Genomic DNA, 21,577 nt, shown 5'->3' with positions numbered 1-21,577 from the left:
CTCAAACTCAAGAAGAACAGACACACAATAGGATTTCTATTTATTTTTATTCATTCCTCCAAAGGGCACCACAGGCCAACCATATCTCTGATGTGTCCTTCATGGTTCCCCACTGCAGTGGACACAAACCCCTCCACCATTATCCAGGAATGTATGGAATTCTGCTGTGGCGATGAGGCTGTCTCGCCCACTCACCCAAGTTTTCCGTGCCCATTCTGCTTCTGAGGGCAATTCCAAAATTCATCATCAATTTCCTTGAATTCCTGCCTTTGAGAGTCTTCCAGCCCTGTGGTGCCATACAGACACACTTTGATGGCAGCCAGTGATCTGTCTACACGAGAGTCTTAGTCTTTTTTGCTTGGATGCTCCCAGAGACAGATGCCTATCGACAACCTTATGTCTTCACAAAGACTAAAATTCAATCCCATTGAAAGTCATGATTTAAAAGGTGAACACCCTCACAAAGAGCCTTAACACTCAAGGGTGTCAATATATACAACTATATAAACACATCCAATATACAACTAACTGTATCAACACAACCAGCACTCCTCTATGGGCACAGACACACACACACACACACACACACACACACACACACACACACACACACACAAAATTGTCTTGCTTTCTCAGATATGATCTCTGGCATGACTCCTGCTGGCATGAGGGCAGAAGAAATTTAGAGCAGCAAAGCATATAGCAGTGATGTCAGACAGGACCAAATCAGAGACGGTGTCCAAGTCGCAGAAAAAGAAGGGGCACATTCTGAGCAAAGGCATGGGATGAGACAAAAGGCGCCCAGACTAGAGCCATCTTGGTGATGCCCAGGGCTGGGTGGCACTCAAGTTTGAGCTCCCAGTGTGTCAGGCTTCTCAAGAAAGGGTGCACTATGTTATGAGTGTGTGCACGTGTTATCTGCATGTATGTAAATACATACGCTTGATTCCCACCATAACCACATGAGGTAGAGGCCATTTGTGGAGTCACATGCTCAAGTCAGTTGAAGGACTACCTGCCCCAAGAGCTAGGCTGACGGAATTTCCAGCTGATGGAAGTTGTATCTGCACTGTCCAACACTGTAGTCACTGATCACACATGGCTACTGAGTATTTGAAATGTTGTTCTATTGCCAATGTGACATAGAATCTTAAGTTTTATTTACTTTTAATTGAACAGTTGAGGCCAGGTATGGTAGACCATGCCTGTAATCCCAACACTTTGGAAGGCTGAGGTGGCCGGATGACTTGAGGCCAGGGGTTCAAAACCAGCTTGGTGGCAGCGTGATGGCTCATACATGTAACCCTAGTACTTTGGGAGGCCGAGGTGGGTGGATCGCCTGAGGTCAGGAGTTTGAGACCAGCCTGGCCAACGTGGTGAAACCCCGTCTCTACTGAAAATAAACAAAAATTAGCTGGTCGTGGTGGCACACACCTGCAGTCCCAGCAACTCAGGAGGTTGATGCAAGAGAATGACTTGAACCTGGGAGGTGGAGATTGCAGGGAGCCAAGGTCACACCACTGCACTCCAGACTGGGTGACAAAGTGAGACTCTGCCTGAAAAAAAACAAAAACTGAACCATCTTGGTCAACTTAATGAGACCCCCATCTCTACTTTAAAAAAATTGACACCCACTTCAGTTTTTGGAAAACTATTATATAATTGGAACTGGGATATGTAAATCTACTTCTCCAAATACGAATTTTATGAGTTCGAAACACAGGTCAAGCATTTCAGATGAAAATGTATCATGGTAATTGCGATGTGGTGTAAGTCTAAAATATACACCAGGTTTTGAAGACAGCATAAAACAATGCAAAATAACTCATTTAAAAAATATCGATGACATGCTAAAATGCTATTTTGGATATACTGGGTTAAGTAAAACATATTAAAATAAATTTAACCTGTTTCCTTTTAATTGTCTTATGTGGCTATTAGAAAACTTGCCTGTAATTTCAGCACTTTGGGAGGCTGAGGTGGGTGGATAACTTGAGGCCAGGAGTTTGGGACCAGCTTGGCTAACATGGTGAAACTCCATCTGTACTAAAATACAAAAATTAGCCAGGTGTGATGGCGCATGCCTGTAGTCCCAGCTGCTCCGGAAGCTTAGGCAGGATCGCTTGAACCCAGGAGATCGCAGTGAGCTGAGATCATGGCACCCCACTCCAGCCTGGGTGACAGAGCAAGACTGTCACACACACAAAAAACTTAAAATGACATATGTGGCTTGAATTCTGTTTCTGCTGGACAGTGCTGCCCTGCAGCCCTCCCATTCCATCACATGGGTGATATGCCTGATTGCCAGGGCTTAGACCCTAACATGAGGGCTATAAAGGAGTGTACTAGATATTATAGATATGGATGAATATTCTTCCCCTAAAGCTGAAAGAGCTTTCATGAAAATGCCTGGAGCCATTCAGTACAGAACAAAGCGCTCTTCCCCACGGTGGATATCTCAACTTTGACGGGACAAACAGTGTCAGTGGTGGGAGTCCAAGCTGGAGACGGTGGTACCATCCCTCAAGTTTCTGCCCTCGGATCAGTTACCCGTCTTCAGCTTTTAAGGGAGACAGGATCTCAAAACTATTTAAGGTTCTTCTCTAGCTCTTCCTTTTAACAGATGGGAAAGTAAGGCACTGTCCAAGTCACACACAGTGACGGCGGCAAAGCCATGCTTGTTTCCCAGGTCCCCTGACCTTGGACAAGGGCGTTCTCTCCCATTAAATGCTTGTTTCTCCCCATCTCGCTCCATTTTCCTATCTTGTGGCAAGAGATCAACAATCTAAATTCCAATCCTACTTCTGCCACTGATCAATGATACAAACATTTAGGCTGGGTGTGTGGTGGCTCATACCCGTACTCCCATCAAGGTGCGAGGATCGCTCGAGGCCAGGAGTTCAACACTAGTGTGGGCTACAAACCAAAACCTGTCTCTACAAAACATTTGGTGGTGTGCACCTATAGTCCCAGCTACTCGGTAGGCAGAGGTGTGAGAATCACTTGAGCCTGGGAGTTGGAGGTAGCAGTGAATCTCGGCCATGCCACTGTATTCCAGCCTGGACAACAGAGCAAGACCCTGTCTCTAACATCATCATCATAATAAATAGTTACCAAGCACCTATTGTGTCAGGCAGCTATTGTTCTAGATGCTGGGGGAACAAAGAACAGGACAGGCAATGGGTCAAACCCCGATAAACAGGTAAATAAATAAGATCTTTTTCACAGTAATAATTGCTACAAGGAAATTCAACTGGCCGGAATGAATAATGAGGGATGTGAGCTACTTCAGACAGGGTGTCCAGGGAGGGGAAGTTCTCTTTGAGGGGATATTTGAGCTGAGATCTGACTGAGCCAGTCACAGGAAGGTAGGTTTCAGAGTAGAACAGGAAGCTGTGAGCGGAGCCTTGTAGGAAAGAGAACAGCAGGGACAAGGGTTTCCAGGCAGGACTCGAGGTGGCCACTCAGGCAGCACAAGGAAAATCAGGTGGGCACGATGGCACATGCCAGGAATCCCAGCACTCTGGGAGGCCGAGGCAGGTGGATCACCTGAGGTCAAGAGTTCAAGACCAGCCTGGCCAACATGGTAAAACCCCATCTCTACTAAAAATACAAAAATTACCCAGGTGTGGTGGGCCATGCCTGTCTTCTCAGCTACTTCGGAGGCTGAGCTTGAAGTGAGCGGAGATCATGTCCCTGCATTTCAGCCTGGGCAACAGAGCAAAACTCCATCTCAAAAAAAAAAAAAAAGAAAGCTTATCAGGCTGGATGGGAGTGGGAAGGGGCAGGGAATGAGAACAGGCAAGGGCCAGACCTGCAGGGCCTCACTGTGTGCTGTTGGGCCTCAAGCCTGCCCTCTGGACTTCGTTTGGATTTTCAGATCCTCCTTTTCTGTTTCTGACGCTGAAGAATTCTGTAACCTGCAGCTTTCCCCCTACATGTAGCTAGCAGCCTAGAACATTCCAGGCACTGTGGTTTCTGCCTTTGCTTCACTCACTCCTGGCATATTCCCATGGTCTCGAATGCCTGCCCACCCATTTGGTGGGCCCCTGGCTCAATGCAGCACCCTCTACGTACACCAGAAAGCAGAGCCTCTTGGAGATACCCGAGGGAGCCACACAGAAGGGTTTGGACCAGTGCAGCAGCACAGCGGCTCTTCCAAAAAGGAAGGTGCACAGAACACTAAGGCCAGAAAGGGTTATGGTTAAATGACAGGAGAAACTGAGGCCAAAAACAAATAGAAATCCCTAAAGAAAAGAGACAGAGGAACAGACTCCCCAGAGATCATCTGAATTGCTCAGCACCTAGAAAGTGAAGGCAGTTATATCCCTTCCCAGTCACACTCACAAAGGCAGTTGCCGGGATCCCAACACAAGGTTTGCAGGAGCTATCTCTGAGGTATGCTTTCCTGCCCTTCCACACCCAGAAGGCCTCATTCCTGGTCCCCAGCTACTCTCAGAGCCCACCATGCCCAGACTGCTTAGCCACCTCACCTCATTTTTGTGGGACCACCGTCTCCACAAACAGACTTTTGGAGGGCAGTTAGTAGAAACCCATCTACTCCCCGGGAGTGATCAAAAGGTCTCCAGCTTTCTCTCACAAGCCCTCCTCCAGATGCAGCCCTCGCCCAACTCAAGAATTAGGAACCAAGTTTCCCAGCCATCTTGGAACCCAGGAGGCTGAGACCCCAGAGGCCTCCTCAACCCCATAAAGATTCAAAGCCCACTATTCCTTGGGGACCTGTGTGCAAGCTTTTTCTCCAAGAGAAATGTAGACCCTGTTTCCCTGAGGCTCTGAAGCCCACGAGTTTCAGCTCCCTGGGGCGCTCAGGTCTCCCACCCCTATACTGGAGTTCAGGTCCCAGTCATGGACACCTCCCCATCAGTTAGGAAACAGGACTTCTACCCTCCTCCACTGGAGGATTAAACATCCAGTAACTCCAGTTTCTACTCCCTAGGAGACAAAGGCATAGTCCCTTCCAGAGTCCCGGCCACCAACTCCCTTCAGGACTGAAGGGTCTGGATGTCATGCACCATGGTTCCCAAAGAAATCAGAATTCCTGTCCCCCAGGCTCTCTGAATCCAGGTGATGAGAAGTCACATATCCCAGCTAGAAGTCAGAGTCCACATCCCCTTCAAGCATCCAGAATTAAGCCCAGACATCCCCTGCCAGAATCTGGATTCCCAAGCCCCCTCCCCTTGAGGTGAAACTTGGGAGAGCCCGGCCCCCATCCCACCCCTCACTGTGCAGACTCAGGGGGTGCCAGCACCGCCTCGGCATCAGCCCGCATCTCATCGAGCGCCTGCAGCAGGACGCCATGAGCCGCGCGGTAGCCCAGGCCACCTGTCGCTGCTGCACCACCAGCAGGCCACAGAAAGGAGAGCGCGCCCAGTGCTGCGCCCCCAGCAGTGCCCTCACCTGCCCACGCGCCCAGCCTTGCTTCCACCTCAGCGCGCGTCACCGGGCCTGGGAAATGAGCACGCGCTGCCAGCTCCCCAGGAGCCAGGCCCAGAGCTCGCTCACGTCGAGCCAGCGCCGCGGGTTCCAGCCCCAGGCCCCGTCGCCATTCGGCCAGCTGACCCCGCAGAAGCGCTACGTCGCATGCCCAGCCCAGTCCTGGGAGTGGTGCTGCCGCCGCCGCCAGGCTGGCCAGCAGAGCTGGCCTCCACGCCCCGGCCCGCAGTGCCGCAGCCTTGGTTCGGGCAGCGCTGGGAGACGCTGGTGGCAGCGCCAGCAGCAGCGCCCCTGCCTGGGCTGGGGGGAGCGCTCGCCGCAGCCATTCGCACAGCTCTGGGAGTCCGCCAGGTCGCAGGGGGAACACTGGTGGCGGTGCCTCCTCCAGCACCTCCCACGTCTCGTCCTCCGGGCTTAACACGGCGGCCCGCTCTGAGTCCCCACCGCCCGATTTCTTCATGCCAACAACCTGCTGCAAACCCTCGCTGCGAGCTTTCCCAGAACCTTCCCCACTGCCTGCTTTCTGCGATCCAGCGCTATATTTCTCCCTTCCCTTACTGAGTGCATTCTCCAATCCCCCTCCGCCTGCGTTCTTTAAGCTCTGGCTGCTGGGTTTCTCCGTCTTGCCTTCTCCCACACACTCCGGATGGTCACCCTCACCGTCTGTGCGCACGCAGACGAGAGGCGCATCTGGTAGCACCAAGGCCTGGACCTGGGCCCAGTCCTTCTCAGTGGGGGCCCTAGGAGTGACGAGGATGAGGGCGTCGTAGTGCGAAGGGTGGGAGGTGGCAGTGGGGGTGGTGGCAGTGCCCGCGGGGTCCAGAGGCACAGTCCAGAGCACCACATTCGGGCGCTCTGGGGCCGGGAAGGGAGTGGGTCCCGTGGGCACCGAAGCAGGCGCAGCACCTGGGTCGCCAGGATCCAATCCAAGCAGTGTGTCCAGCACAAGGCCCACGTCAGCCTTGCCGGCCACGGCCAAGTCTAGCCGTGCACTGCCCAGGCGCTCCAGGCCTGAGCGTACCCACGACAGCGCAGCCTCCAGGCCGCCGGTCTCAAAGGCCTCGCGCACAGCCTCCAGCTCTGCTGCACCAAGCACCTCGAAACCATCCTGGGCCGGTGGCAGGAGCCTGTGGAGACAAGAAGGGACAGGGTCAAGGGTAGAAGAGGGGCTGGGTGACAAGGACTGGGCTATGATGACAATGGCAGAGCTTTCCGAATAATCCCAGAGTGGAGCAGCGGTAGGAAAGGAAGGGGCCTGACTGCACAGCAAATAGAAACCAGATGGGGAGGGGCCATGATGATACGGGAGGGGCTTAAAGCAATAATGGAGTCTTGATGATTGGATGGGTGGGCTTAAGGTCAGAGTCCCCACCCTAGCCTAAAATGGGGATTGGGCTAAGACTTCCATGGAATAGAGTATTTGGGGGCGGGGCTTTCCCAAGGGTCAGCTGTGCTGGGCGGGACAAAGCTCAAAGAGGGCGGGGCCTAGAACAGAGAATCAATGTGTCTGTCTAAGCACTATTTGAGACCCAGTCCCCAAAGGCACTCTTTTCAGAGGTTGGGCCTAAGGAGGGTCAATAAAGGGAGAAATCTCATCCACTAGTTCTTACTAAGGGGGAGTGGCTAAGGTAGTCACCCAGGCAGGTGAGGCTAAGGAAAAAAGATGAGAGTGTACTCGAACAAGGAATTGCCTCTCTCTGAATCTCATTTTAAAGTCTGAAAATGAGGAGGCTGGCAGGTGGGAGAGCCAATTCAGGAGGTTGCCAGCAAGTGGGCACAGAAACGAGAGGGAGCTGGAGAAAGGAGGTGGATGAGGACGCCCCCAAATAATAATGCTCAAAGGCCAGGCGCCGTGGCTCACGCCTGTAATCCCAGCACTTTGGGAGGCCAAGGCGGGCGGATTGTGAGGTCAGGAGTTTGAGACCAGGCTGGACAACATAGTGAAACCCCGTCTCTACTAAAAATATCCCCCCAAAAGGAGAAAAAGAATAGCTGGGCGTGGGGACGGGCGCCTGTAATCCCAGCTACAAGAGAGGCTGAGGCAGAAGAATCGCTGGAACCCAGGAGGCAGAGGTTGCAATGAGCCGAGATCGCACCTTTGCACTCCAGCCCGGGGAAACAGTGTAAGACGCCATCTCAAATAAATAAATAAATAAAATAATATATTAACACCCATTGCGGGGGTATGGCTTTAGGGCAACCGAGGTCGCTTGAAAACCAAGCTAAGGGTGGGGACGGCTCAAGGATTAGTTTTCAGATAAAATCTTCCAGGGGGCTGGGCACGGTGTCTCAGGCCTGTAATTCCAGCACTTTGGGAGATCAAGGCGGGCAGATCACCTTGGTTGGGCCAGGGCCTGGAAAAATGAGCCTCAGGGCCCCAACAGATAAAGTGTTAAGCCCTTCCCTTCTAATGCTAAGGCTTTGGGAAGCCTGGGTGGGAGCATGGCTTGAGGCCAGGAGTTCAAGACCAGCCTGGGGAAGCAGTGAGATCCTATTTTGCAGCCTGTAGTACTGGCTACTCTGGAGGCTGAGGCAGAAGGATCATTTGAGCCCAGGAGGTGGAGGGCCTCAGTGAGCTAGGATTGTGCCACTGCACTCCAGCCTGTCTCAAAAAAAGGCTGAGTATGGTGGCTCGAGACTGTAATCCTAGCACTTTGGGAGGCTGAGGTGGGAGTATCGCTTAAGGCCAGGAGTTCACATTCAACCTAGTCAACATAGCGAGATTGTCTCTGAGGGGAAAAAAGAAAAAAAAAAGAATAATAGAGTTAAGCTTTGCCTCAAACTCACTGGGGGAGGGATCTCACGGACCTCAAAAAGGACCTAGGTGCATAGGGTCTCAACTAAGGGTCCCAGCCAGAAAGCCAGCACTCACCTCCTCAGCGCTTCTGCCTGGCTCTGCAGTGCCACCCGGAGGCGCTCTAGCTCCTCACAGCCGTCGCAGCTGCCGCGGTTCGCCGGTAACACAAACAGATCCGCGGCTCCTAACCCAGCGCTGTTCAGCAGAGCTGCAGTCTGATCACGGGCCTGGGTGGCATTCTGTGAATCCTCGGGACGGAGGTTCCGCACGGCCAGTAGAGGCGTCCCTCGGGCCAGGGCGGCCCGGGCTGCCTCTCCCAGGGCTGGGGCCAAGGGTTCGCCGTTCCCCTCGGGTCCGGGCAGCACCAGTACCAGCACGTTGGCTTCCGCCGCCCAGGGCCCCGGCGCTGCGGGTGGGCAGCTCAGCTCGCCCAGAAAAAGGCCTGGGCCCGCAGCTCTCAGGCTGGGGACCCCGGAGTCCGGCCGTCCGTCGGGGGCCTCGAGTGTCTCCACATCCTTGTCGCACAGCGCTGCGATCAGCGCAGACTTTCCCAAGCCCGGAGGCCCAAGGAATAAGGCGGTCACGTCACCCTGCGGCGGAGGCATGGCTGGAAAGCAACGGGCGGAGAAAACCCGGGTCAGGGAACACCTGGCCTTTTTCTTTCCTAGACGCCCCACCCGGAACCCAGGCCTCAATCCTTCACTCTGTCTCCTTCGATTCTTGAGCGTCACTCTCCGGGACCTAAAAAATCCAGAGCCCAGACGCTATTCCTCCGGGATCCCAGGCGTCCTGTCTGTCCACCCTCTTTCTAGATGGAAACGTTTCCCTTTCTGCTTCAAAAACTCAAAAATCAGGCGTGGTGGCTCATGCCTGTAATCCCAAGGCTTTGGGAGGCCGAGGCGGGAGGATCACTTGACGCCAGGAGTTCGAGACCAGCCTGGGTAACATGTGGGACTCGCTGGTAGAGTCCCTGTGCCTATAAAAAATAAAATTTAGCCGGGAGTGGTGCCGCGCGCCTGTAGCCCCAGCTACTCGGAAGGCTCAGGACTTGGGAGGCTGCAGTGGGCCATGATCACACCACCGCACTCCAGCCCGGGCGGCAGAGCAAGGCCCTCTCTCAAAAATAAATAAATAAAAATAAAACCTCAGAAATCTGGCTTCCGGTCCCTCCTCCCTCGGACGCACTGTTATTTTTATCCTCCCCCCTCCGCCTTCCAAATCACCAACCGAGCGGAGCCGACCCACGGGAGAGCGCAGTCGGTGGCGGTGGGTCAGTCGCTGAGAACTCGACCCCGGGCCGCGGCAGACGGAGGCCGAAGAGGCCAGAACGCCGTGATTTAGAGATGCCGGCACGCGTCCCGGTGGCTTTAACCTGACGTCACTCCCTCAACCAAGGGGGTGTGTCTTCGAAGAGAGACTGCAGAGAACTAGACCTTCGCAGCGCCTGCGCAGAACGGCCAAAGTGAGCAAGCCCCTCTTCCGCGGCCTCAGGACCTAGAACAATGAGGGAGTCAACGCGCCTGCGCGCCACGAGCGCCTACTCATTCAGGCGCAAAAAGCTTAGGTATCTACCGCACAGGGGGCTGTAACGTCATCATAGCGCGCCCTAGTGCAGAGAAGGACCCCTCTGGTTATTTTCAGCACCGGGCTGGTGCAACTGTGCTACTGCCGGATGGCAAATCCGGGCTCTCGACTCCGAGAGACTTATGTGGCGAAAGGGCGCGGAAACCACGGGGAACCCTGAGACTGAGTGGGCCCTATCCCACTTCTCTCTGGGTGGCGGCGCTGTGGCGAGAGACTGACAGGCGCAGTGAAAGGCAGCCCTCTGCTGTACGGAGGAAAACAGGCCTGGGAGCAGGAACCTGTAGGCAGCGCTTGCGGGTAGCGGGATAGTGGCTGCAAGCGCGCGTGGGAGGCGGGGGCTCTGGGCGGAACAAAAATCACAGGATGTCAGAGGATGTTTCCCGGGAAGAACTGGGATAAAGGGTGGGTATCACTACCTGCCCCAAGACACCTGAGACTGGGATGACGCTGCTGTCAAAGATAAAGGCTCCCATGCTGACTTCAGTGAGTTTGATGCAGCAGGTCATAGGTCACACCAGTGAGAAGACTAGGGGAGTCCCAAACCCGGGAAGTCCAGTCTTTTGGGAGATTTGAAGCTTCTCTTAACAAGAACTCCACCAATTAGAGTTCAAGGAGAGAGTATGTCGTGGGAGGCAAAGACAGGCAAGGAGAGCCTCTGGTGATGTCAAAGGTCATAGACTTAGGGTGCCCTCTGCTGGTAACAAATGAACAGCTTCACTCATGCACGCTCCTCTCTTGACTAGAAGGGTCCCAACACCATGGAGGACCCGAACCCTGAAAAGAACGTGGAGCAGCAGGATTCACCCAAGGACAGAAGTCCCCAGAGCCCAGGAGGCGGCATCTGTGAGTACACATGGCTGGTTGGCTAGAGGAGGGTGGGGTGCAGGAGCTGACGCTAAGATCTCTGTGGCACTTCAGTGTCCAAGGCACCACAGAGTTTCACCTGTCGAGAAGGTGCTGTAATGGCCCCTAAGCTGCTCTAGAAGGAAGTGCCTCTCCTTACACCTGCTTTTGTGGCCAGAGTACTCACCCTCCTCTGGCCGCATAAGCAAGATTGCGATGCTTATGCATTCAGAGGAATAAGGTGGCTTCCAGGACAGGGGGGTTGGAGATGTAGCTAAGAATAGTTTTACTGGGAAAGAAGCCCCAAGATCCTAGTTCTGACTCTGCCCTAGACTTTCAGTGTAACTTGGGCCTTGGCTGCCCTGTCTGTCAAAAGAGGCTGGCACTACCCACTTCACAGGGCGGTTATGGGATTAACTGCAGCAAAGGGGACAGCTGGTTGTCAATGATGGTAGCCAGTTTGAGATGTAATAGCAATATCTCCTGCTCATTGATTTATTATGTGCCACGAGTATTTATTCTTATGAATGATTTTAACATTCATTATCACATTCAGTCCTTCTAATAATAGGCCCTTTAAACTGGGAACCGAGGCAGAGAAAGGTATTTCCAACAAGAGCTGTAGTCTCATTGCCCTTGAGCCAGAGACTACCAGGAACACACTGCAGTTGAACACGCTGGGTTTATCGCTCAGTGCAATGAAGAACACACACCATGGGAGAACTGTGGGGTGACTCACTAAGTGTTAAAAACGACATAGGATTTGGGCTTGTGGGTGGTGGTTTTGGAAAAGATTCCAGCAAAAGTGTTGTTTGGCTCTGGATTGGATGCCACCAGGAAGCAGGGGCAATTCTATGATTGGCTATTTTAATAAATCTTATGCAGGAGGAGGAAGGAAGAAGGTGAGGCTCAAATTCTGACTGATAACGCAGCAGCAGACATTCACATTAGCCAGGATAGGAGGAAGTTTGGTCATTTGTCTGCTTGGACTGCATTCATATGTTGTCTGTGTTCAGACATTGTGATGATGTAGTCTTGTCTTGATTCATTCTTGTCACAGCGTGGCCTTGGCTGTCCTTGATGTTCTGTGAAATTATTTATGTTCAATAGAACACCAAGGTCTAGCTGTGAGTACCAGGGCCGATCCTGGACGTCGAGCTGCATTTGTCTGTATCATTAGTCACCATTGCAAACAACTATGTAGCAATTCAGTTATTCCCTCCAGTGGTCCTATGGAGTAGATACTGTTATTAGTGCATTTTCCAGATAAGGAAACTGGTTTAATTGTGTCTAGGAAGTGGTTGAGCAGTCTGGCTCCAAACGTTGGGCGGTAATCACCAGACCCCTCTATTGGGCTGGCTGACTCTGGGCTCCACCATTTCCTTTCCTAGCCTTATGACTATGGGCAACTTGCCTAACCTCTTTTTTGGTGGGGGCAGAGATGGAGTCTCACTCTGTCGCTCAAGCTGGAGTGCAGTGGCATGATGTCGGCTGACTGCAACATCTGCCTCCCAAGTTCAAGCAATTCTCCTGCCTCAGCCTCCTGAGTAGCTGGGACTACAGGTGAACACCGCCATGCCCACTTAATTTTTTGTATTTTAGTAGAGACAGGGTTTTACCGTGTTGCCGAGGCTGGTCTTGAACTCCTGAGCTCAGGTAATTCACCCACCTCAGCCTCCTAATCTCTTTGAATCTTATTTTGTTCGTCCATAAAATGGGTCCAAGAACAGTTCTCCTGTGTGGCTGTCCAGCATTAGCACAGAACCTAGCACATAGCATACCCAGTGTTAATTGCTGGTGTGATTCTGGGGCTCAGGAGAGGTTCTGGAGACTCCCCCTGGCCTCCCCTGACCTCTTCCCATATCCCTCAGGCCACCTGGGAGCCCCAAAGTGCACCCGCTGCCTCATCACCTTCGCAGATTCCAAGTTCCAGGAGCGTCACATGAAGCGGGAACACCCAGCGGATTTCGTGGCCCAGAAGCTGCAGGGGGTCCTCTTCATCTGTTTCACCTGTGCCCGCTCCTTCCCCTCTTCCAAAGCCCTGATCACCCACCAGCGCAGCCACGGTCCAGCCGCCAAGCCCACCCCACCGGTTGCAACCACTACTGCCCAACCCACCTTCCCTTGTCCTGACTGTGGCAAGACCTTTGGGCAGGCTGCTTCTCTGAGGCGGCACCGCCAGATGCATGAGGCCCGAGCCCCTCCTGGCACCTTTGCCTGCACAGAGTGTGGTCAGGACTTTGCTCAGGAAGCAGGGCTGCATCAACACTACATTCGGCATGCCCGGGGGGAGCTCTGAGTGCAGCTTAAGCCTCTCCATGGTGACAGGTGGCGTTGTGGCCCATGAGACCCACCCATCATATGGGGTGCAGGAACTCTGGGGGCCCTGAGGGATTTGCTTCCCTACCCTGGGAGGGCAGATGGCCCTTAATAAAGAGGACCCAGAAGATTCTCATTTAGAGCTTCAGTCTTTGGAGGACACAGGGTCTTCAGGAGACGGTGAAATCAGACAATAATGAGATCTTTTGTTTAGAAAAAAATGGGAAGAGAGTACGGGAGAGAAATGATTTGTGTCTCCCTAATTCCCAGTTAAACACATAGCTGTGGATTGTGCCATCAACCCTTCATTCTTCCCAGATGGATACCATGGGCTGTGGGAGCAAACTGCCCTGGACCTTTGCCTGAATGAGGGCAGGGAAGGTAAGGTGTTGCTGGCCTGTAGTGCCACTGGATGAGTTCCAGATGTGGGGCAACTTGGGCCTTTGGGGAGGGGGCAGCAAAGTTGAGAGCTGGACCCCAATTGAATGGGGGTGGAAATTCGAGTCCTTGAGTCAATTCCCACCCCCTGCCAGCCCTTCTCGTTTAGAGGGGCTACGGCACTGGATGGCAGTAGTCCCCTGATAATTTATGCCTTGTTTAAATAATTTTGGATATCATTCTAGTCATGAAATATTTTTTCATATGTGTAGGTGAAATGGTATGAATAAGCTAACGGGAATAGTATCTAAAAACAAAACATCCATATTAAAATATCTAAACCGGGAGTTCTGGCTTTTGAGTGGGAATTTCCAGAGAACATAAGGGTGTGGGCAGGTGGGAGAACTCAGGGCAGAGTTGGCCTTGCCTTGTGGGGAAACTGATTTGGAATCAAACAGAGATGCCTTCTGTTTCAGGTTTTATTTGGCCAACACTGGGAGATTTCTCATTAAGATCCTATTTTCAGCTCTCTTGAAAGGCCCAACCCAGGCTGACATTGTCAGCAGGGGCAGGGCAGAAGCTACAACAGGCTGGAGCAAGCAGTAGGTGTCACCCTCAACTGGAGATGAGTCCCATCAGGCCAGTATTACCCCCTTAGTTACCTGCCCTGCACCTGCAGACCAATGGTCAATGCCCTGAATATAACACTGGTAGACTCTGTTTATGTGGAGAGATGTTTTTAAAGCTCACAGGTGAGGTGGATGTGGTAGACTGATCACTATCAGTTTTTAGCTAGGCACATGGTAGCTGAAAGACTACATTTCCCAGATTCCTTTGCAGCTAGATGTGGCCATGTGACTGAGTTCTTGCTAAATTCCTGGGTAGAATGCTCAAGCTTAAGAAAGGGGTGGCAGGGTGCGGTGGCTCATGCCTGTAATCCTAATACTTTCAGAGGCCAAGGCGGGTGGATCACCTGAGGTCAGGAGTCCGAGACCAGTCTGGCCAACATGGTGAAACCCCGTCTTTACTAAACTACAAAAATTAGCTGGTCGTGGTGGCACAGGTCTGTAATCCCAGCTACTTGAGGGGCTGAGGCAGGAGAATTGCTTGAACCTGGAAGACAGAGGTTGCAGTAACCCAGGATTGTGCCACTGAACTTCAGCCTGGCTGACACAGCAAGACTCCATTTAAAAAAGAAAAAAGAAAGGAACATACCTTTTTTCCACCTTCCTAACTGTAATACAGACACGGTATCCAGCCATCTCAGACCGTAAGGACAAGAGCAACACGTGGGATGGCAGAGCAACAAGATAGCAGGAGCCTGGGTCCCTGGTCAATTTCATAGAAAACTACCATACCAGCCCACTTTCATATTGCTATCTAAGAAATAAACTTTTATCTTATTTAAGCCACCATTATTTTGGGTCTCTGTCACATGCAACAAGACAGGGGTCTGCAAACTATTGCCCAGTCTAGCCTGCTGCCTGGTTTTGCAAATAAAATTTTACTGTAGCCAGGTGTGGTGGTGTCTGCCTGTGGTCCCAGCTACTTGGGAGGCTGAGGCAGGAGAATTGCTTGAACCCGGGAATCGGAGGTTGCAGTGAGCCAAGGTCATGCCACTGCACACCAGCCTGGGCAACGAGTGAGACTCAAGTCTCAAAAAAAATTTATTGGAACACAGTTTTTTACTCACTACTTATGTATTGTTGATGAGTGCTTTTGCCAAGAACAGCAGATATGAGTAGTTACAACAGAGATCCTTATGGCCTACAGAACTTAAAATAGTTACCATCTAGCCCTTTATAGAAGTTTGCCTACCCCTGGTCTAAGTAATAAGACATTCAATCTACTGAGTCTGGAAAAGCAGGAATTTCCATCTTGGGAAATCCCACTTTTACTAGGTAGGTAGGTAGGTAGGTAGAGGGTGTGTGTGTGTGTTTTGGGGCAGGACTACCCTGGATCTCTTTGCTAGGGTCACTTATGGGGAGACTGGTTGGAGTTAGTAGACCATCACTTTTTTTCAAAATACCAACTTCATGGAAAGCCAGATATTTCCTCTGGCTCCTGGTAAAAGCTCAGAAGTTTCACACTACCCCCACAGTGGTTCCCCTAAACCCAAACCTAAGGATCTAATCCCACATGCGCTCCCGAGATAGCAACCTGCCCAAGTACACCCGGGCTTCCTGTTCTCTCCAGACATCACAGATTCTCTAAATAGCATCACTGATGACTTCCACATCTTTATCTGCAGACTAAACCCCAGACATAAGATATAACCACTTGAATAACAAATGGAGATCTCAAAATGTGTCAGCATGACTCCTGCAGCCCAACCTGCACCACCAATGCCATCATGTCAGTAAACTGTGCACTCTTTATTTTTAAATTTTTTCCTTTGAGTCTCGCTCTGTCTCCCAGGCTGGAGTGCAGTGGCACAATCTTGGCCTAATGAAGCCTCCACCTCCCAGGATCAAGCAATTCTGCAACCCCAGCCTCCCTGAGTAGCTGGGATTACAGGTGTGCACCACTATAACCAGCTAATTATTATATTTTTAGTAGAGACAGGGTTTCACTGTGTTACTCAGGCTGATCTTGAACTCCAGGACTCCAGTGATCCACCCTGGGTCTCCCAAAGTGCTGGGATTGTACTGCACCTGGCCTTTTTTTATTTTATTTTATTTTATTTATTTATTTATTTTTTTTTTGAGACGGAGTTTCACTCGTTACCCAGGCTGGAGTGCAATGGCGCGATCTCGGCTCACCACAACCTCCGCCTCCTGGGCTCAGGCAATTCTCCTGCCTCAGCCTCCTGAGTAGCTGGGATTACAGGCACGTGCCACCATGCCCAGCTAATTTTTTGTATCTTTAGTAGAGACGGGGTTTCACCATGTTGACCAGGATGGTCTCGATCTCTCGACCTCGTGATCCACCCGCCTCAGCCTCCCAAAGTGCTGGGATTACAGGCTTGAGCCACCGCGCCTGGCTCTTTTTTTATTTTTGAGACAGGGTCTCACTGTGTCACCTAGGATAGAGTGCAGTGGCAAGATCAAGGCTCTCTGCAGTCTTGACCTCCTCAGGCTTAGATGATCCTCCCACCTCTGCCTCCCTCCCTGTAGCTGTGACTGCAGGTGTGCACCACGATACCTGGCTAATTTTTTGTAGAGATGGGGTTTCACCATGTCCAGGCTGGTCTTGAACTCCTGGGCTCAAACAATCCACCCACCTTGGTCTCCCAAAGTGCTAGGATTACAGGTGTGAGCCACTGTGCCTGGCTGACTTTCAGCCTTCCACCTGTGTAACTACTGCCTGTATTAAATCCTCTTTGGGGAATGCCTGGCCTGGTTCCAAATCCTGAAGGGGTGCTGGCTGAATGACCCAACTCCTGATTCCTAGTGTCTCTCGTGATCCTTAAGAATATTTGCCAATGGATGGAAATTCTCTATATCTGTCCTTAGAAATCCTGTCTTATGGCAGAAGATGGGATGGGGTGCTGCTCCAGGAAATAAAACCCATGATCATGCTTATCTTTGTGCTGTGGTTGAATGTATGCGTCCCCCTAATATTCATGTTGGGAACCTAAGACCCCATATGATAGTATTCAGATGTGGGGCCTTTAGGAGACAGTTAATTCATGAGGGCCCTCATGAACAAGATAAGTGCCCTTGCAAAAGGACCCGAGGGAAGTAGGTAGGCCCTCTCCCCTTCCATCTCTCCTACCATCTGAGGACACAGAGGTCATCCCTTTTTGCCTCCTTCCACTATGTAAGGCTGCAGCAAAAAGGCACCAACTTGGAAGCAGAAGCTGATCTCAAACGAACTCTAGGCCTCCAGTGATCTCGAACTCCAGGCCAAATTAGATCAGACACCAAATCTGCTGGTTCCCTGACCTGGGACTTCCCAGTCTCCAGAACCATGAGAATTAAACCTTTGTTCTTTATGAATTACCCAGTCTCAGGTATTTTGTTACAGCCACACAAATGGACTAAGACATTGTTGTTTTAATGAGCCCAGAATTTCTGCTGATGATTCTGAGGTTCTATGACGTGAAGCTATAGTGGTTAGGAAAGTCTCAGTTCAAAGTGGATCAATGTCAGGTTTGGAGATTCTGGGACGAGAAGTGTGGGTTTTGAAAAATGCTTTGGTCTGAAATCCTGTAATGGGTGCCAAAGATGCAAATGCTAGCCAAGCATGGTGGTTCACGCCTGTAATCCCAGCCCTTTGGGAGGCTGAGGCAGGAGGATAATTTGACGTCAGGAGTTCGAAAACAGCCTTGCCAACATAGTAAAACCCATCTCTACCAAAACACGCAAAATTTAGCGTGGGTGATGGCATGCACCATGGTCCCAGCTACTCAGGAGGCTGAGGTACAAGAATTGCTTGATGGCCGGGCGCGGTGGCTCAAGCCTGTAATCCCAGCACTTTGGGAGGCCAAGACGGGTGGATCACGAGGTCAAGAGATCGAGACCATCCTGGTCAACATGGTGAAACCCCGTCTCTACTAAAAATACTAAAAATTAGCTGGGCATGGTGGCGTGTGCCTGTAATCCCAGCTACTCAGGAGGCTGAGGCAGAATTGCCTGAACCCGGGAGACGGAGGTTGCGGTGAGCCGAGATCGCGCCATTGCACTCCAGCCTGGGCAACAAGAGCGAAACTCCGTCTCAAAAAAAAAAAAAAAAGAATTGCTTGAACTCGGGAGGTGGAGGCTGCAGTGAGCCGAGATCATACCACTGCACTAAAGTCTGGGCGACAGAGCAAGACTGCATCTAAAAACAAACAAATTAAAAACATTAAAAAAAAAAAAATTTTTTTTTAAATACTTTTCTGGGCCGGGCGCGGTGGCTCAAGCCTGTAATCCCAGCACTTTGGGAGGCCGAGGCGGGTGGATCACAAGGTTGAGAGATCAAGACCAACCTGGTCAACATGGTGAAACCCCGTCTCTACTAAAAATACAAAAAAAAATTAGCTCGGCATGGTGGCACGTGCCTATAATCCCGCTTACTCAGGAGGCTGAGGCAGGAGAATTGCCTGAACTCAGGAGGCGGAGGTTGCGGTGAGCCGAGATCGCACCATTGCACTCCAGCCTGGGTAACAAGAGCGAAACTCCGTCTCAAAGAAAAAAAAAAAAAAGCTTTTCTGGACCAAGCAGGCAGGGTGTGGGGTGTACAGATGTGAGACAGTGGCAACTGGGCACATAAGAGTGAATACCTCCCCTACAGAAAGTGACTCCTACTCAGCTCCAACAAACTACTGCCCCAGTGGGATGGGGGTTCAGCGAAACAGATCGCGCAATTTCCAAGTGTCCAGAAACTTCCATTTTTTAAATGTGAAATTACCCATTTTTCAACGATGGTAACCAATGTTTTAAAAACCATGTTTTTTTAAACGCAATAGCTTTGTAGAGACTAGCTACACTCTGTAATGTAACATAATGTAACGTAATGTAATGTAATGTAATGGTGGCTGTGGGTGCTAGACTGTTATTTCTAGTGTGTGGCTTAGCAGCTAAGAGTGGATGGGCCTGCATCCATTTGTCTGGGTAAAAACCAGGGCTCTTCTGCTTACTGGCTGTGTGGCCTCTAGCAGGTAACTCAACCTGTCTGTGCCTCTGTTGTAGCTGGGTTTTTTTTTTTTTTTTTTGGGACAAAGTCTCACTCTACTGTCCAGGATGGAGTACAGCGGTGTGATCTCGTCTTACTGCAAAATCTGCCTCCCAGGTACAAGTGATTCACCTCCCAAGTAGCTGGGACAACAGGTACACACCACAACTGGCTAAGTTTTTGTATTTTTGGTAGAGATGGGGTTTTGCTCTGTTGGCCAGGCTGGTCTTGAACTCCCGACCTCGCAATACCCCTGGCCTTGGCCTCCCAAAATGCTGGGATTACAGGTATTGAGTCACTGTGCCTGGGCTGTCATAGCAGTTATAAAAGGTCATAAAAGTAGCCTCTAAGGATTATTATGAGCACTCCAATTATTAAGAGGACTTGGAGAGAATGCCAAAGTCAGTATATGGCCCCTATGGGCTGGCTCTCTGGTGCTCTCTGACCTCATCTTCTACCTATCTTCCTCTGCCTTTCTCATTTCCAGCCTAGTGGCCCTGTGTCCTCTTCCCAAACACCCCAAGTGGACTATCACCTCAGGCCATTGCACTTACTGTCCCCATAGATAGCCACAAGGCTCACTCCTGCCCCTCTCTAGGTCTCTTCTCAGTCACTTTAGTGAAGCCTTCCCTGACCACTCTACTTAAAATTGCAACCTTCAGGCCGGGCACGGTGGCTCAAGCCTGTAATCCCAGCACTTTGGGAGGCCAAGGCGGGTGGATCATGAGGTCAAAAGATCGAGGCCATCCTGGTCAACATGGTGAAACCCCGTCTCTACTAAAAATACAAAAAATTAGCTGGGCATGGTGGTGCGTGCCTGTAATCCCAGCTACTCAGGGGGCTGAGGCAGGAGAATTGCCTGAACCCAGGAGGCGGAGGTTGCGATGAGCTGAGATCGCGCCATTGCACTCAAGCCTGGGTAACAATAGCGAAACTCCGTCTCAAAAAAATAAAATAAAATAAAATAAAAATTGCAACCTTCAAACACACACAAGCTTCCTACCCTGTTCCTTTTTCTCCATAGCACTTATGACTATCTTACATTCCATATACTTTGTATATTTAACTTAAATACATGATTACTGTCTTCCTCATTATAACCTCCACAAAGGCAGGGAGTTTTTGTTCATTGCGTTCACTGCTGTATTCCCAACTCCCAGAGCAATGCCTGCCATCTCATAGGTGCTCAATAAATCATTGTTGGGTGAATGAGTCAAAAACAGTCCCTAAGGATCTGATGTGATTGTCCACATAAAGCACTGAGCCCAGGGCCTGGTCCACCATGAGCGCTGACTTAATGATGGCCATTACGGTAATTCAGGTTCTATTCTTGAAGATTCTTAGTTTCCAAGCTTCTATGAGTTAACACATGTAAAGTGCCTTAGAACAGGGCTGGTTGCCCAGTAAATGCTCAGTAAATGATAGCTATTATTATAATTAGGCTTCTATTTTCCAAATAGCTTTGGTGCCAAGCTTCTGTGAATTATGAATTAGTACTTCCCATTTCACAGCCCAAGCCCAAGTTCTGGCAAGGCTGTAAGGAGCTGGTCCTCTGCTACCCTTTGACTTCATCCCCACAGCTCTGGCCTCCTCCAGCCTGGAGTACTCTTCCCCCTTGATGTACGTGGCTCTCCACCCCCTTTAGATCTGTCACCTTTCCAGGAAGGACTATACTCTAAAATTGCAACCACCCTCCAGAACAGATCTCCCTTCAATGCTTTTAAAAAATTTTTTGTTGGGACAAATTCTTGCCAGGCTGGAGTGCATTGAGTACAGTGGCACAATCACAGCTCACTGCAGCCTCAACCTCTGAGGCTCAAGCAGTCCCCCTACCTCAGCTTCCTGAGTAGCATGTACCACCATGCCCAGCTAATTTAATTTTTTTGTAGATGGAGTCTCACCATGTTGCCCAGGCTGGTCTTCAACTCCTGGCCTCAAGAATCTTCCCACCTCAGGCTCCAAGTGCTGGAATTACAGGCATAAGCCACTGTGCTTGGCCTCCCTTTTTTTTTTTTTGAGACAGGGTCTCACAGTTGCCCAGGCTGGAGTGCAGTGGCAGGATCATGGCTCACTGCAGCCTTAACTTCTCAGGGCCAAGCAGTCCTCCCACCTAAGCCTCCCTAATAGCTGGGACTACAGCCGTGCACCATCATGAGCCCAGCTAATTTTTTGTATTTTGTAGAGATGGAGTTTTGGCGTGCTGCCCAGGCTGGTCTGGAACTCCTGGGCTCAAGCGATCCGCCCACCTCAGTGCTGGGATTTCAGGAGTGAGCTGCCACGCCAGGCCTCCTTTCAGTTCTTTACCATTCTCACAGCATTTATCAGCACCCAGCATATGCTGTATCTTACTTGTTTATGTCTGTCTTTACCAGCAGCCTCTCCCACTCCCATGTAAGCTCCATGAGGACAAGGATTTTTATTTTATTCACTGGTATATTCCCAATGCTTAGCACACAGCAGGTACTCAAAAATATTTGTTAAATGAATTAATGGATCACAATCCCTATCTCACAGGGTTATTCTGAGAAGCTGATAATCTCATGCAAATTAAGTGCAGCACTTTGTAAGTGCTGGGAAAATGGCAGCTGTAATTATCATTAAGGT

General features: G+C 50.8%; 2 protein-coding genes across 10 annotated transcripts; one reads left to right on the top strand and one right to left on the bottom strand.

Annotated features, from left to right (window-relative positions):
- Positions 1 to 28: 28 nt before the first annotated feature.
- On the bottom strand, positions 29 to 9,551 carry IRGQ (immunity related GTPase Q). The gene is made up of 3 exons (XM_003944513.4): positions 9,479 to 9,551; positions 8,327 to 8,858; positions 29 to 6,581 (listed from the first exon to the last, which is right to left on the bottom strand). Exons 2-3 carry the CDS (start codon positions 8,854 to 8,856, stop codon positions 5,240 to 5,242), a joined length of 1,872 nt encoding a protein of 623 aa, XP_003944562.1. The 5' UTR covers positions 8,857 to 8,858; positions 9,479 to 9,551; the 3' UTR covers positions 29 to 5,239.
- A 226-nt stretch (positions 9,552 to 9,777) lies between these two features.
- ZNF576 (zinc finger protein 576) lies at positions 9,778 to 19,944 on the top strand. Of its 9 annotated transcripts, XR_012513827.1 has the most exons (4): positions 10,244 to 10,318; positions 10,579 to 10,678; positions 12,550 to 13,378; positions 13,852 to 19,944. XR_012513827.1 is itself a non-coding variant. In XM_010332489.3 (3 exons), the coding sequence occupies exons 2-3, from the start codon at positions 10,594 to 10,596 to the stop codon at positions 12,975 to 12,977; spliced, it is 513 nt and encodes a 170-aa protein (XP_010330791.1). In that variant the 5' UTR covers positions 9,778 to 9,815; positions 10,579 to 10,593; the 3' UTR covers positions 12,978 to 19,944. The 9 variants fall into 9 exon arrangements, 8 of the variants coding, with proteins under 8 accessions (XP_010330791.1, XP_010330790.1, XP_074242381.1 ...); XM_010332489.3 differs by lacking the exon at positions 10,244 to 10,318 and adding an exon at positions 9,778 to 9,815 and having other exon boundaries at positions 12,550 to 19,944; XM_010332488.3 differs by lacking the exon at positions 10,244 to 10,318 and adding an exon at positions 9,884 to 10,081 and having other exon boundaries at positions 10,582 to 10,678; positions 12,550 to 19,944.
- The last annotated feature ends 1,633 nt before the right edge of the window (positions 19,945 to 21,577 follow it).

Source organism: Saimiri boliviensis, chromosome 14 (genome assembly GCF_048565385.1).
Source record: "Saimiri boliviensis isolate mSaiBol1 chromosome 14, mSaiBol1.pri, whole genome shotgun sequence".
Taxonomy (NCBI): domain Eukaryota; kingdom Metazoa; phylum Chordata; class Mammalia; order Primates; family Cebidae; genus Saimiri; species Saimiri boliviensis.
Note: the sequence above shows the minus strand (reverse complement) of the source record. Positions and strands in the feature narration are given on the sequence as shown.